Source organism: Branchiostoma floridae, chromosome 5 (assembly GCF_000003815.2).
Source record: "Branchiostoma floridae strain S238N-H82 chromosome 5, Bfl_VNyyK, whole genome shotgun sequence".
NCBI classification, from domain to species: Eukaryota; Metazoa; Chordata; class Leptocardii; order Amphioxiformes; family Branchiostomatidae; genus Branchiostoma; species Branchiostoma floridae.
Genome location: NC_049983.1, coordinates 15,363,443 through 15,376,702, shown reverse-complemented (window position 1 = coordinate 15,376,702; position 13,260 = coordinate 15,363,443). Strand labels below are relative to the sequence as shown.

The 13,260-nt window shown below is 38.9% G+C and overlaps 1 protein-coding gene across 3 annotated transcripts; it reads left to right on the top strand.

Moving 5' to 3' along the window:
* The first annotated feature begins 278 nt into the window (after positions 1-278).
* On the top strand, positions 279-12,916 carry LOC118415352 (molybdate-anion transporter-like). Of its 3 annotated transcripts, XR_004831110.1 has the most exons (15): positions 279-466; positions 2,885-3,278; positions 3,895-4,039; positions 4,523-4,583; positions 5,101-5,208; positions 6,625-6,743; positions 7,127-7,263; positions 7,865-8,022; positions 8,439-8,509; positions 8,698-8,752; positions 9,222-9,324; positions 10,032-10,099; positions 10,599-10,678; positions 11,256-11,349; positions 11,785-12,916. XR_004831110.1 is itself a non-coding variant. In XM_035819895.1 (14 exons), exons 2-14 carry the CDS (start codon positions 3,134-3,136, stop codon positions 11,873-11,875), a joined length of 1,341 nt encoding a protein of 446 aa, XP_035675788.1. In that variant the 5' UTR covers positions 279-466; positions 2,885-3,133; the 3' UTR covers positions 11,876-12,916. The 3 variants fall into 3 exon arrangements, 2 of the variants coding, with proteins under 2 accessions (XP_035675788.1, XP_035675789.1); XM_035819895.1 differs by lacking the exon at positions 11,256-11,349; XM_035819896.1 differs by lacking the exon at positions 11,256-11,349 and having other exon boundaries at positions 327-366.
* Positions 12,917-13,260: the final 344 nt, after the last annotated feature.

Here is a 13,260-nt window from a genome sequence, read left to right as displayed (position 1 = left end):
GTTCCTTGGGGAGATCGGAGGTAGGTGACATGACGGAGAAAATACAACCGGCGCGGGCAAGGGCTGGATCCAGGATCCCCCGACGGCTGATTTGGAACAACCCATTTTCACATGGGAATGGAGGGGGAATGAAATACTATAATATGTTGTATTCACTCGCAGATGTTGCCTCTGCAGTTATCGGCAATATATTCAATCTTGAGGCAAAAATGTCGGATAGATGTTACTTAGAATTCTCACACGATGTGTTATTCTGTAATAGAAAAAAAATCGTATCTCCCGGTCGGACCAAACGTCAGCCAATCAGCGCAAAGATTAGTCGTGACGTCATGACAAGATGGCGGAACCCGGAAACCTACCGAACAGGTGTGTCTGTACCAAACCGTGTACCGTCACACAGGTAACATGGAACACATCAGGTGAGGTGGAGACGCTGCCGATCTAGCTACCTCTACAATCCCCACAGGTGAGGTTGCTGGGATAAAGACGTTCTAGTAACACAACAAGGGAAGTTTTAAAGATCTGCATAGGGCCATACGCCGATGATAGGGAAGTTTTCTCTGGGTTGTTTTACAAGAAATTATGTACACACACCTGAGTAACCGTATACTGAGTAGCCTAGTGGGCTAAGCAGGTTTGTCTGGCTGCAATTCAAGATGTTTTCAAAATCCACCCATAGCACTGGACAGAGGTGTTGACTTCAGTTCTTTTTGGTGGCAAATATGTTAGAAAATGGGGTAGATTATGGTAACAATATCTTCCTGCCAATTTTGTTTATTTATACTTGCAAAATTTAGCATATTTTATAGCTTAACATTTCATACATTTATTTATTTACTTACAAACATTGTAAAACAAAAAACACCACAGTAAAGTGCTAAGTTTTGGTGGTAACGTTACATGTATCACTAATAATATAATTTTTTGCATGTAAATTAATTGCTCATGAATTTTATAGTAGGATTAGAAGGAGAAAGAATTTATTGATGGTTGATGGATAAAATAAGTGCATTATAAATTTATTGTACAAGACAGGATCAAACATGTACTTTTCCAAATTGTAAAGAATTCACACAGCAAAAATGCAAACACGAAACATTTCACCATTGAAAGGTTGTTCAGGTATTGTATGCTGCATAACAGGATGCTTTAAACATAAACAATGGTGGAATCTCATCCCCTGCCATAATCACCTACAGATACGGCCGAGTCAGCATCATGAATAATTTAGAAGTCTTTCTAACCTTCCTACTGCTAGCTTAGCTCTATATTATTAGGTACCCAGTATAGATTTGGGTGCCAAACAGCTACTGAAGAGTGCTAAAAAGGGTTATAATTAAGACAATTGTCCAACCAAACAAAAAGACAGGGAGGACATTGTCAATAAGACAAATTTTGTAATTGGGGTGTAGTCTTGAAGGACATTAAGCTGCAGAACAGGCTGCATTAACAATACTTAGTATTTAAGTATCTATACAAGATAGAGTCAGACAACACTCCCACAATAGGGTGGGCTGTGATGACAGAATTAATGTGAGTATTGTAAATTCATTTATTTGCAATGTACATTGTATTTTTGTAATAATTTCCTGGAGCCCTTTTCTCCATTTTAGTTGAACCAACTCTAAGTTCATTCATTATTATGGTATTTAACATTTAAAATGTATGTCTACAGTAACTGTGTCATGATCTTGTGCTGGAGTGGTCACAGTATCATCAGCAAAGAAAGTCAAGCCACTGCAAACATTCTGAGATTTACCGCACTGCCTTTGGATCATCACCTGTTTAAGACTGTGACCTCAAGTGACCTAGAAGAATCTCTGGTCAATCAGAATTCCATGCTTGTGGGAGGATCTGCTCCCCAGTGTACAGACACACAGATGCCTGTCTGGCTAATACTGTTACAGTAATAGCTTGATCCTATGTCCAGAGTCTATTAAAGAAATAGGTGGCTTAAAGGTTCCTTTCTAAGGCAGCTAATTTATGACTAGGGTCACCATGGGTGTTAATTTTGTTTAAAGAAAGAAATTAATACCTAGAAAAGCAAATATTGGATTTGCTGGATTGGATTTAGGTAACCTGTTTTAAGGTTGTTACCTTTAGCTAGTTACCAGAGAATAGCGCTCAGTGGCTAGGGGGTTTTGCCCCGCAAATCTAAAATTAGCCGGCACACTGGAGTGAGCTGCCATGGGAGTTATGCCACCCACTGTTCTCTGGTAATCAGGGTATCTAAGGTTGTGAACTTGTGATGGGTATATTAAAGGTTGTTAGTCAAACCCATAAATTGTAACCTGCCTGGCCATACAAATTCTATATTTCTTGGAACTTAGACTTCGATCTAAAAAGAACTTGCTGAGCTGGATTGAACCATGAGGCAGTATAAATGTGATACATGTAAAGATTGGATTTATAGCCACCTGTCATAAGTTGACCCATCAACTGTAAGGATCAATTGCAACAATTTTGATACAATGTTTGAGGGGAAAATCTGCATCTTATAGTACCTTGTGACATTTTCACGGAAATGAATGTAGCCAGATTAAAGTTTTTCTTCCAGAATGTTAGCAATCTGACTGCGTGCTTGTTAAATTTTCACTTTGATTTAAAGTAAGAATTGTTGGAGAATCAATAACTTTTTCCCAAATCAACAGGCTGAGACAACTCCTTGTTTGCTATCTCCTTTTTGATATTATTGTATTAGACCGGTTGCTATCTGCAGTAAATGTATTAGACCAGCTGAGTTTCAATTCAATTTAGTGTTGTGTTTTTCTAAATCTAAGGCCACTACAAGTAAACTGCATAAATGACCTATATGTAAGGACATTGTGTACAGTTCCTATTGTTGACACTAACAATGAACATTCTATCTTTTGTTTTTTATTAGGAACATCCTGGTAGCAGCTGGTACTGTCAATCATCTCGCTCCAACCAATCAGCAACAAGAAGGTCACATGATCAGCCCACCAACCACCTGCTGCCTTACAAACTCCTGCTGCTTCCACCAAATGACATCAAAGGATCAAATTTAGAAATTTTTTGTACAAGATACAAACTTGTGCATGAAATTTCAAATATTCAGAAAAAAATTTTTGCTGCAATTTCCTTGCTATTTCTGCTAAAAATAGAAAACAGAATGGTGTTTGTAGAATCGTTTTACGTGCTGGTTGGCGTGTGCGCGGTGCTGTTCCTGTACACACGCACAGCGATACCGACCGTCGAGGACCGCAACTTCCAATCATTCCAGAGAACGTACCTCGTGGTGTACTTACTGGGTGCTGGTAAGTCAAGACAAGTATTATATTTTATTTTTTCATTCACTCATCAGCTGTATAATTTCCTTGCAAAATGACCTGCACTTTGTTATGAGTATGATCATAGAATTAAAAGAGTTGACGCTATACTGATGATATACTAATATGGTGCCATGAGGTAACCTCTATAACCCAACTAGCCAACGGAGGCTCAAGGGCTAGCCCTGGTAACAATACAATATACAATAACAGCATTATGTTTATCGATACATGAGGTTTGTTTTTTGAGCTAGGTTATGCGGACAACACAGCATATTGATAACTTTATATACGGAGACGATCTGTGTTTACTAGCGAGCAGTCGTACTATCTGATACCATAAAATTAATGCAGAATTGTTTGCGGTAGTTTTATGTTCGCGAATTTTGTGGTGGCCACTTCACTGCTTTAAGCCACCGCAAACATTTATCCATTATATTATGTGGCTATAGTCTGTGGCGCTACCGCAAACTTAAAGCATAAACTCCATTTTCCCGCTACCGCGAAATTAAATCCCAGCGAACTTAAATGCATTTGCAGTACTCTATCTATGATTGTTATTAGCTTTCGTGATTTATATGTGTGACACATTTTTTGTGTGTAGCTGGAGACTGGATGCAGGGGCCTCACGTGTACGCGCTGTACCAGAGTTACGGGATGACGACACATCAGATTGAGCAGCTGTTTGTGGCAGGGTTTGGCTCCAGCATGGTGTTTGGGACCGTGGTCGGGTCCTTTGCAGACAAAATGTAAGTTCTGAGAATGAACCTTCTTGCAAACGTATAGTTAACTTATAGTCTGTATGATGTGTATACCCGTCCCTGTGACGCATTAGTAGTAGCTATCCTGGCCTGCTGCTTTGCCAAATGGATCAAATTCTCACAGTGATTTTTGAGGGCATAGATGTAGTCTCAGCTCCTGACTCTGACTGTTGTGAGGGCTGCATTTTCCATTTTGGAAGATGATGGCTAGAGGCCAGGTGTATGACTCTATGAGGGAGCTTTGGGCATCAAACCTGAGTAAAAGATCCCAACAAAAGATACCAAGTTGGAGTGCCCTCAGGTGTGCTTGAATGGAAACGTGAGCATAGTAAAGCAGCATTGCGCTACTTAATGTATCAAATCTAATGTCAAATGTTACAGTTCATAATATACTAACTAGTATAGTCACAGCTTATCATGTTTTTTACCTGCTTTACTTAACTTGATTTCTTGTTGATTTGCATGACACAGTGGACGTAGAACCAACTGCATCTTGTATGGTATACTGTACAGCCTGGCCTGTGTTACTAAGGTGAGAAAATAGTTATAATTAGGTTATACAATCATGTTACAATGGCATTATATAGTCAAACCTGTACTAGTTAAAGGATCACCTGGCCATTGATATATTATACTACTACAGTACTAGTGACCACTTCTGCATAGAGACCACCTGGCTATTGGTATATTGTCAAACCTGTCTAGTAAAAACTTCTACATGAGGATCACCTGCCCAATGTGACTACTTGTTGGTGTTCCCTTAGATGATTTTTCCCATTGACAGAAGCGGAAGAATCCTCAGTCTAATTATTGATCACCTGTTCACATAGACCAGATTTCATCAGTCCCAGAGTAGTCTCCTTGGGCATCTTTGACTCTACATCAAGGGCTGTCCCCAGCTCTACATCCTCTGCCTCTTTTGCCTTTGGTCCTGGTAATGTAAAGTAGTACTTAAGAGACATACAGTGTTACACAGTACTGTAAAGGTGACAAAGTATGGATAAGGGGTTGAAGTATGCCATGTCTGATTGCCGAATTGTTTTTTGCAGCACTTTGCAAACTTCTGGATTCTGATGGTCGGACGGCTGTTAGGGGGTGTGGCTACCTCCATCCTGTTCAGTGCCTTTGACTCCTGGCTGGTGTGTGAGCACAACGCTGTAAGTTACTGTAGATCTTGACATAGAACAACTTCAAATATAACATGTATGCATTTTTGTTGTATGGTTAGTATTACTAATTCCAAACAGCATGAAAAACTCTTTTCCCTGCTTCTCTGACAGTCCTTGTGAAAATGGCTGAATTTTTCTATGGACTTTGATATTGGGATATGTCTAAGAAAAAAAAATTTCAACATTCATTTCTTGTCGATGTCTTGAGATTTTGTAATGCACCTCCATATCTTTTTCAAAACATTTCAAGATTTTTAAAAAAGATGCCTAAAAAATCACATGACTTTTTTAATTTCCACTCACCAATGTAATTAAAATAATATTTTGGAAATGCATATTCCAAAATGTCTCTCTCATGCAACCTTTTTAAGTTTGAATTTTCACCCACCAACATGATCAGGATTACATGTAAAAAAAACTTGAATGACAGAAACATTGTGCAATATGCTTCCAAATGCCTGAGCAATTATCATTCCAAATTTTGGGCCATACCAATTTAATTTGTTGGTTCTCGGATTTTTCCAGAAAAAAGTTGGAGCGACAGGGCGAAAAAAAAAAAAAAAAAAAACTTGCAGCAAGTCTGGATTCAGGTCCAGAGTTTCAGGTTGGTAATTCCAGACCTGAAACCATGGTATATGTGTGGCAAAATACTTATCCAGTTACAATTACATGAAAAATAGCATACATTTTACATGTAATTTCAACAATACAAACGCAAAATAATGTGCAATCAGTATTACAGAAGTACAAACAGTAATAAAGCTTAACAGTTGTAATAAATCATCTTAGTAAATCATTAACAACATTGAAAAACTTTTAAAAAATTTCAGCATAGTATAATGTATAATGTAAGTTAGCAACAACAACAAGAAAATGACTTCATTTCACCCAAAAAATAAAAGAGTGCCTGAAACATCTGATTCATAAGAATTTCATTATTCTCTTTGTGAAAGCTGCAGTTTAAACAAAAAACGCTAGAGTGTACTCCTCATTTGCATGAAACTGCATCTCATTTACATACTTGTGACTAGCTACATGCTGCATTAGGCGGCCATCTTGGTTTGCCGGCAACGAAGTTTTCGTAATTTTCCAGCACAAATTTCACGATCTATTGGTGGTTTTCGATGATTTACAACACAAAGGAAAACATAAGCAGGTGATAGTTGTTTTTGCATGTCCAGTATTTGTTTCAGAAGTTTGTTTAACTGAGCCGAAGTTTGTCCATTTAACTCTCACGAACATGCAAATGAGTTCTCATGAACATGCAAATAATCTCAAGTTCGCGTGGCAATTTTTTTTTTTTTTTTTTGAAATTGGGAAAAATAGAAGCGGCGATTCCGAGAACCAACAGATTAAATTGGTATGGCCTTGATGCCCTGTAACGTTGACTCATGTTTCCCTCAGCGAGGATTTGACCGTGACCTGCTGGGGAGTATGTTCTCCCTGGCCGTCCTGGGGAACTCTGTCGTCGCCATCAGTGCCGGGATCGTGGCCCAGGTGTTTGCTGATCGCTTTGGATTTGTGTAAGTACAGAAGCTGTGGCACAGTGTTTTGCAAGTGGTTAAAAAAACCTATTAAGTCCCGCTGTTTGGTCATAAATGAAAAAGCAGTGGGGGAGTTAAAAAAATGTGCACGCAGAAACCATGCATAAAATTTGCAGCCTAAATATGTCTGACGATTACACAATCAAAAACATTTCAGTAGTAAATTGATCCACATGCACAGTGATCATGTAAAACTTGTTATTTTTCTAACTAGTTTTTTTTTACTTAAACGCCGTTGTGTGCCCTATATGCGCGATCACATTTGTGATGCCATTGAAGTCATTGAATCTGTGACGGCGTCTTAACTATAATGTTTCAGCTATAGTAAACTGATCTGCATTGTTCATGTTGGGTTTTCCCAGTGCACCTTTCGATGTCTCTGCCGTGCTACTGATAGTCATGTGCATCATCGCAGTCTTCACGTGGACCGAGAACTATGGCGACTCCTCTGTCAACCTGGGGCGATCGCTGATCAACGCTATGAAAGCTATCAGGAAAGGTATTACAGGACCATACTGATACTGTGCTAGATTCAACACTAGAAAAACATTTAGAATGGACATACCAATAGCAAACGTATGAAAATTTAAGCTTGCACGTACAGGATGACTGTATGTGACACCTTGCCACACGAGATACAAGAAATGTTGATGATTCACAGGAGTTTCAAACAAGGACTTAAATCTCAGACTGCCAGATTTGAAGCACATGCAATGAAACATGCTAGTTTTTTTTTAATATTGTATCACAGTCGTTAGGATCTCATGTTCAGCCAATTGGTCGACTGTTCATTGTTGAATAAAGGCTACAAACTTGAGGGACTTTCTCTTAGGTACAATGAGCCAGTAACCTAGGCAGCCGTCTTCTGTCACAACCAGTTGAAGAGTTCAGCTCTGGAGTGAGCTAAACTGGTTTCAAGATCACTTTTTTCATGCTCACTCACTGAGTAGCAAGACTCTTCGTTTCAGTGACCGTCTCAGAGGAAGATGACAGACGGTCACCAAAATGTTGGTTGAATTAAACACTTAGTTGTTTACAAAGGATGTTGTTATTAAAGAAATACCAACCTGACAAAACTTATTCGTGGCTCTTGTTTACAGATAGGAAGATCCTGTGCCTTGGACTGATCCAGTCCCTGTTTGAGGGTGCGATGTACACGTTTGTCCTGGAGTGGACCCCGGCACTCACCCCGGCCACACAGCCGGGAGAGACGCCCAAGGAAACCATACCTCACGGGTGGATATTCGCTGACTTCATGGTAAATTCAGATGTTATGTAATAAAGTTAGCTATCAACGTAATGTGCAAAAACCATCAATTGATTTTCCTTGTTCCCTGGCATTTTGTGAAAACTTTGTTTTAACTGAAAGTGAAAATTTAGCACGATCAGTGAGAAAAACATGAACAGATTTCTCAGGGAGAAAAACTTGACTATATTTGCCTTTGTATTTGCCTCACTATATTATTTTGCCTCTGTAAAAATCATAATTCCTGATCAGAACTGGATTGGACAGGCAGTTTGAACCTTTAAGAGTTTGGAAGAGGAATGGGTCGGTCTTCCCCGATTAAATTACGCTTATAGCAGCCCAACCATCATATCGCATTTTTTTTAGAATATGGCTGTATCAGAGCACCCAATACAAGTTGACATTACCTAAATGTTTTTCCTCAACAGGTTGCAGTTATGATCGGATCATCTCTGTTCAAGATTCTCTGCAAGTTTTCTACACCAGAGTCTTTCATGAGGTATGGAGGTTATTGTCTAAAATCTGTAACAAGGCAACTGTTTCCTTGAATGCATCCTCAGTGCTGCTAGCCTTTGTCTATGCAACTGTTAAGGGATGAAGTGTGCCATCTCTGCCATGTCATTGTTGCAGGTCATCTTTGTTTGAATCATGGGTGTATCACTGTGTGTATCCTTTTTTTCTTTACAGACCAGTGTTCTTCATTGCTGCATTGTCATTATCTGTGCCCATCTTCATGCCAGGGGTAGGGAAATTTATTTGTCATCAATTTTATTTTTATTTCACAGGGCCTTTTTTCTCAGGGACTGAAGTACTTTATCCATTGCTTGCAATAATGCAATAATGCAAAACTCAGTCCATTGTTGTGTCAAATGACTTAATTGTGTATGCATAAAGGATATTTCTAGTACAAGGCTAAACTTTCTTCCAACACAAAGGTACACCTGGATCAAATTTTCAACGACCTTCTCCAAAAGAAGGCAACAGTGGTCATTGAAAATCTTATCCGGGCATACCTTTGTGTTGGAAGATTCTCGTTTAGCATAATTGTACTATGATTACTACTATACCAACACAGATGAGCTTCCATCGATACTTTTCTGTATTTTGGGTCGGATGATTTTTGTAAATGTCCACTAGTACATCTGCTGCCTAATGGTATTACCTATAAAGCCCAGTGACCTGATAATATATTTCTATCCCCCGTCCTGCAGCAACAAGCCCCCATCTTCCTGGGTTTCCTGACATTTGAGGTCTGTGTGGGGATGTTCTGGCCAGCTCTCAGCACGTTGAAGGGCAAATATGTACCAGAAGAAAGTAGGTTTCTATCTATTCTAGTTATTTCAGACCTTTCCAAATAAAGTTCTTGGTCCTTTCTGCGTATTGATTCACAGTTAGGATAAACCTGTTCTTCAGCTAGATCTCTTTTGCAATTATCAATTCACAGCTACGATGTAAAAAAACGTCTCCAACAAGATCTCTTCAGTGTCACTGGCAAAAACTAGTGGATGCTAGTTGATACGTCTGACCGTTTCCAAAATCATATCCAGTTGTTTGAGTAATTGCTTTTTGGGGTATCTTATTATCTGCATGTCTAACCTTCATCGACATATCTTGGTCCTTGAATTTTTCTTTTTCTGATTAGAAATGAATGCAAAACCCATTCAGGCACAGAATCAACCTCAAGATACTCATATTTGCAAGATGACTATTTCTTTTGTTCTATTTCTGAATCTGTCTCGTGTTTCGTGCAGAAACTCTCAGAACAAAGAAATTGAATTGATGTGGCCTGATTCATGGTCAAGTTTACAAAAAGTCAGTCGAGCTTGCTGAAGCTCGATGTTTCTGACTTAGGGAGTAGAGATGCAGAGCTACAGTAAGCATACATGACAATAAGTTCAGTGCCTAGAAGTGGTCAATGGCCTTGCACTGAGCAAACTCGTTAAAAAAAAGACAATGCTTCATGTAGAAAAACAAATTGAATACCATATGCTGATTTTCCCTTGATGTGTGTTGTCTTCCAGCCCGAGCCACAGTCTACAACTGTTTCCGGATCCCCCTCAACATGATCGTCATTTCTATATTACTGCAGGTAATCAAACCTCAGACATTCCTTTTCTTTCAAGACAAGGCTTTTTGTGTGTGTCCTGGTAGCTTATATTAAGTGTTAGCTAATTGAGCCAATGATATTATGACTTTCCTCAGCAGTCATGATTCTAGTAGTGGGTCAAAAGTGCTGGGAATTCTGCCAATTGAAAGACATTATCCGTATGGTAAAACTGGTCATGAAATAGTGAAAATCACAGTTGCCAAGCACACTGGGTCATCCCTACCATCGTTGATCATGTCTACATGCAGAAATCTAATACAAAACTTACAGCTCCCCATATATGGGGCCACACCATCCAAATACAAGTAGTACCATGAGTGGAACATGAACTCTTCTCCTCTTGATTCACAGAGTCTGATCCATATGGCAAAGCAGTGGGTTTGCTTACGGCTTATGCCACTGTAAGGGACACATCTTTTTGTACTGTCTTTGTCAACTGTTATTCCCTGAATACTCGTTCATGCCTTGTTTTTGCTTCCAGAATCTTGGCATGAGTCTGATCTTCAAATGCTGCTCAGGGTTCCTGATGGTGGCCTGCCTGGCACAGCAGTGGGTCTACTCGTAAGTACAAAAGGCCTGCGCCCCTGAGGCATCGCCAAAAAATGGGGCACAGAGCAATATTGTTTGTGCCTGTTATGTCAGAGAAATAGGTTTTGTTGACTCTTGTGTCAAAAGAAAATTTATCAGTTCAAGCCATAGAAATATGAAAAAAAGAAATATAACAAAAAGATTACCTGATGGAAAAAACAAGCTTACCTAGTTGTTGAGCAAAACAGACATGTTTATATGCCTGTCACGTCGTGTGTGACTTAACTCAGGTAGAGCATTAGACTTGGAATATGTTTGATGCCCAATGTACCTCCAAAGTTGTGCCCTTGGAAAAAGCACTTTACACCACCTCCCTCACTTCACCCAGGTGTAAAATCATATGGTTACCTTACCTAGTCGGGAAGGTTAAAAAAAGTCTTAACCTTTACCTTCTGTCTGTACTATATACTGTGAATGTGGCAATGTTGATGTAAGTTACTAACTTGAGTGCATTGCCACACTGTCATCATCTGTCCAAAAGGAAAAAGAAAAAAAATACATGTCCGTCAGATTCATCCAAATTTTGTTTTATTCTCTCATATCTTCTTAGGTTAGGGGTGTATTCTCAGCCAGTTCTTCATTTGTGACAGCTTGTCACATTGTCTCCATCTGTCGATAGGAACATGGTGTCATTTTCATTGGTGGTGGGTAGAACTTTGTTAGAATCAAGGTGTTACTGTAGTTTCATGTATCTTCCTTTTATCAGCTTTCACACCAGACTCAGAGTCCAGACTCAACTGAGAAGAGGTGTCTGGAAATACATGTACTGTAAAATGCATTTAAGTTCGCGGGGATTTAATTTTGCGGTAGCGGGAAAGGGACTTTATGGGGTTTAAAGTTTGCTTTAGCACAGTGCACTGTAGTCTCTTACTGCCATGGAAAATGTTGGCGGTGGTTTGAAGTTCATGGTGAAGCGGCCACCTCAAAAACCGCGAACATTAAACCACCGCCAAAGCATTTACAGTATTCATTTGTCTCTCACTGTCTGGTTGTAAAGCAGTCTTATATGGTCATGAGAAAATTTGCATAATTTTGTGCTGGAATGTCTTTCTCACATTTACTATCACTTTTTCCCCCAGACTTGCGACGACATCCGACAAGCCTACTGCAACTTCTTCTCCCAACCATGAAGCTGATGAAACCAAGCAGCCTCTCATCGAGGACATCTAGGGATTACTATTGGTACTGCAGGCTGTAAAGCCCTTCTGTTGCAAGCCAGGAGCTGTTAGTTTGGTGGTTTATAGAATGTAAATAGTCATTAAGCCCCTGGCAAAAGATTTGTAGGTGGTGAAATGTTTGATTGTTTGTGCAATTTATGCTGCTTAGGGAATTCAAGGAATATTTTTCCTGCATCACGCTGTGTCAGGTGTTTAGATGTCTTGCCGCTTCAATAATTATGGTGCCTTATTTGTATAAGCGTAGCATCAACTCATACCCTAAGACTGCCACTGTAAAAACAGTGCTATTGAGGCCTTTTCAAGAATATTTTGAACACCTGGATATCTGAAGTGTGCATACCTCGGACATTACTGCCTGCATTAGATTTTGATTTTTTTTTCTAGGGGTATGACAGAATTATGAACGTTGAGCGCCAACTATATTGACGCTAACATTAGTGGAGAACATCATTCCAATGGAAATGTAATTGGGGGAACAATTTAGATATTTCAATTTTTTTACATATCAATCATTTGGCAATAGTAAGAATTTATATAAGCAAATGTGTGACTAATGTTGTTGGATCTTGTACATTTTGATGGATTTATTTACAAAGTTGTATAGTCTTGGATATCCTTGACAGAATTTCATCTCAGAATATCATTCCAATTGTGTGTACTTTAAAACTTGAAAATGATTTTTATCATATTTATTTGTCAATTTTGTCATGCTGTAGACTGTTGTTGTTTTAGGGACCACCAATTTATTAGTTCTTGAATTTGAAAAGGACAATTAAAATAAGTATTGGAACATCAACAAACTAAGAGAGTTTCTAGAAAGAGGATGTTTCTTGCTTCACACAGTCACAGAGACAATCTTCCTCTAAAGAGGGTCTGCAAGCACTTCTCTGTTTAGTGTTACAAGTTTTTTTTTTTAATTCACTGGTAATCGTTGCTGGCCCACTCTAATTAAATCCAGGCTTACATTTAGTTGTTTTCATTGAGTATACACCAAATATAGTAACTTTATAAATAAATCTAGTGGAAATTAGTATTTCCTGTGCAGTAATTGTTTAGCTGGTTATTTTTATCACAGTCTCTTCACTTAAGTTTAATCATACCACAATCAATACTGTGCGATGTCTGTGGTTATATAAATGATGTATACTTAGCTTGACCTGCCCAAGAAAAATTTTCTCCAGGCTTTCAGGCTTAAAATATATGACATATCCAAGACTGACAGATAGTTTGTCGACTGAAATGTTAGGACGAGAGTGTTTTAATTTGTGGCATCACATGAAATTATCAAAATATGGTGGAGCTACAGTCCATAGAATGCAAATGATCCAAAATTACCACTGTACTACATGGACCAATCTAAAACCTATTTGTGGAAAT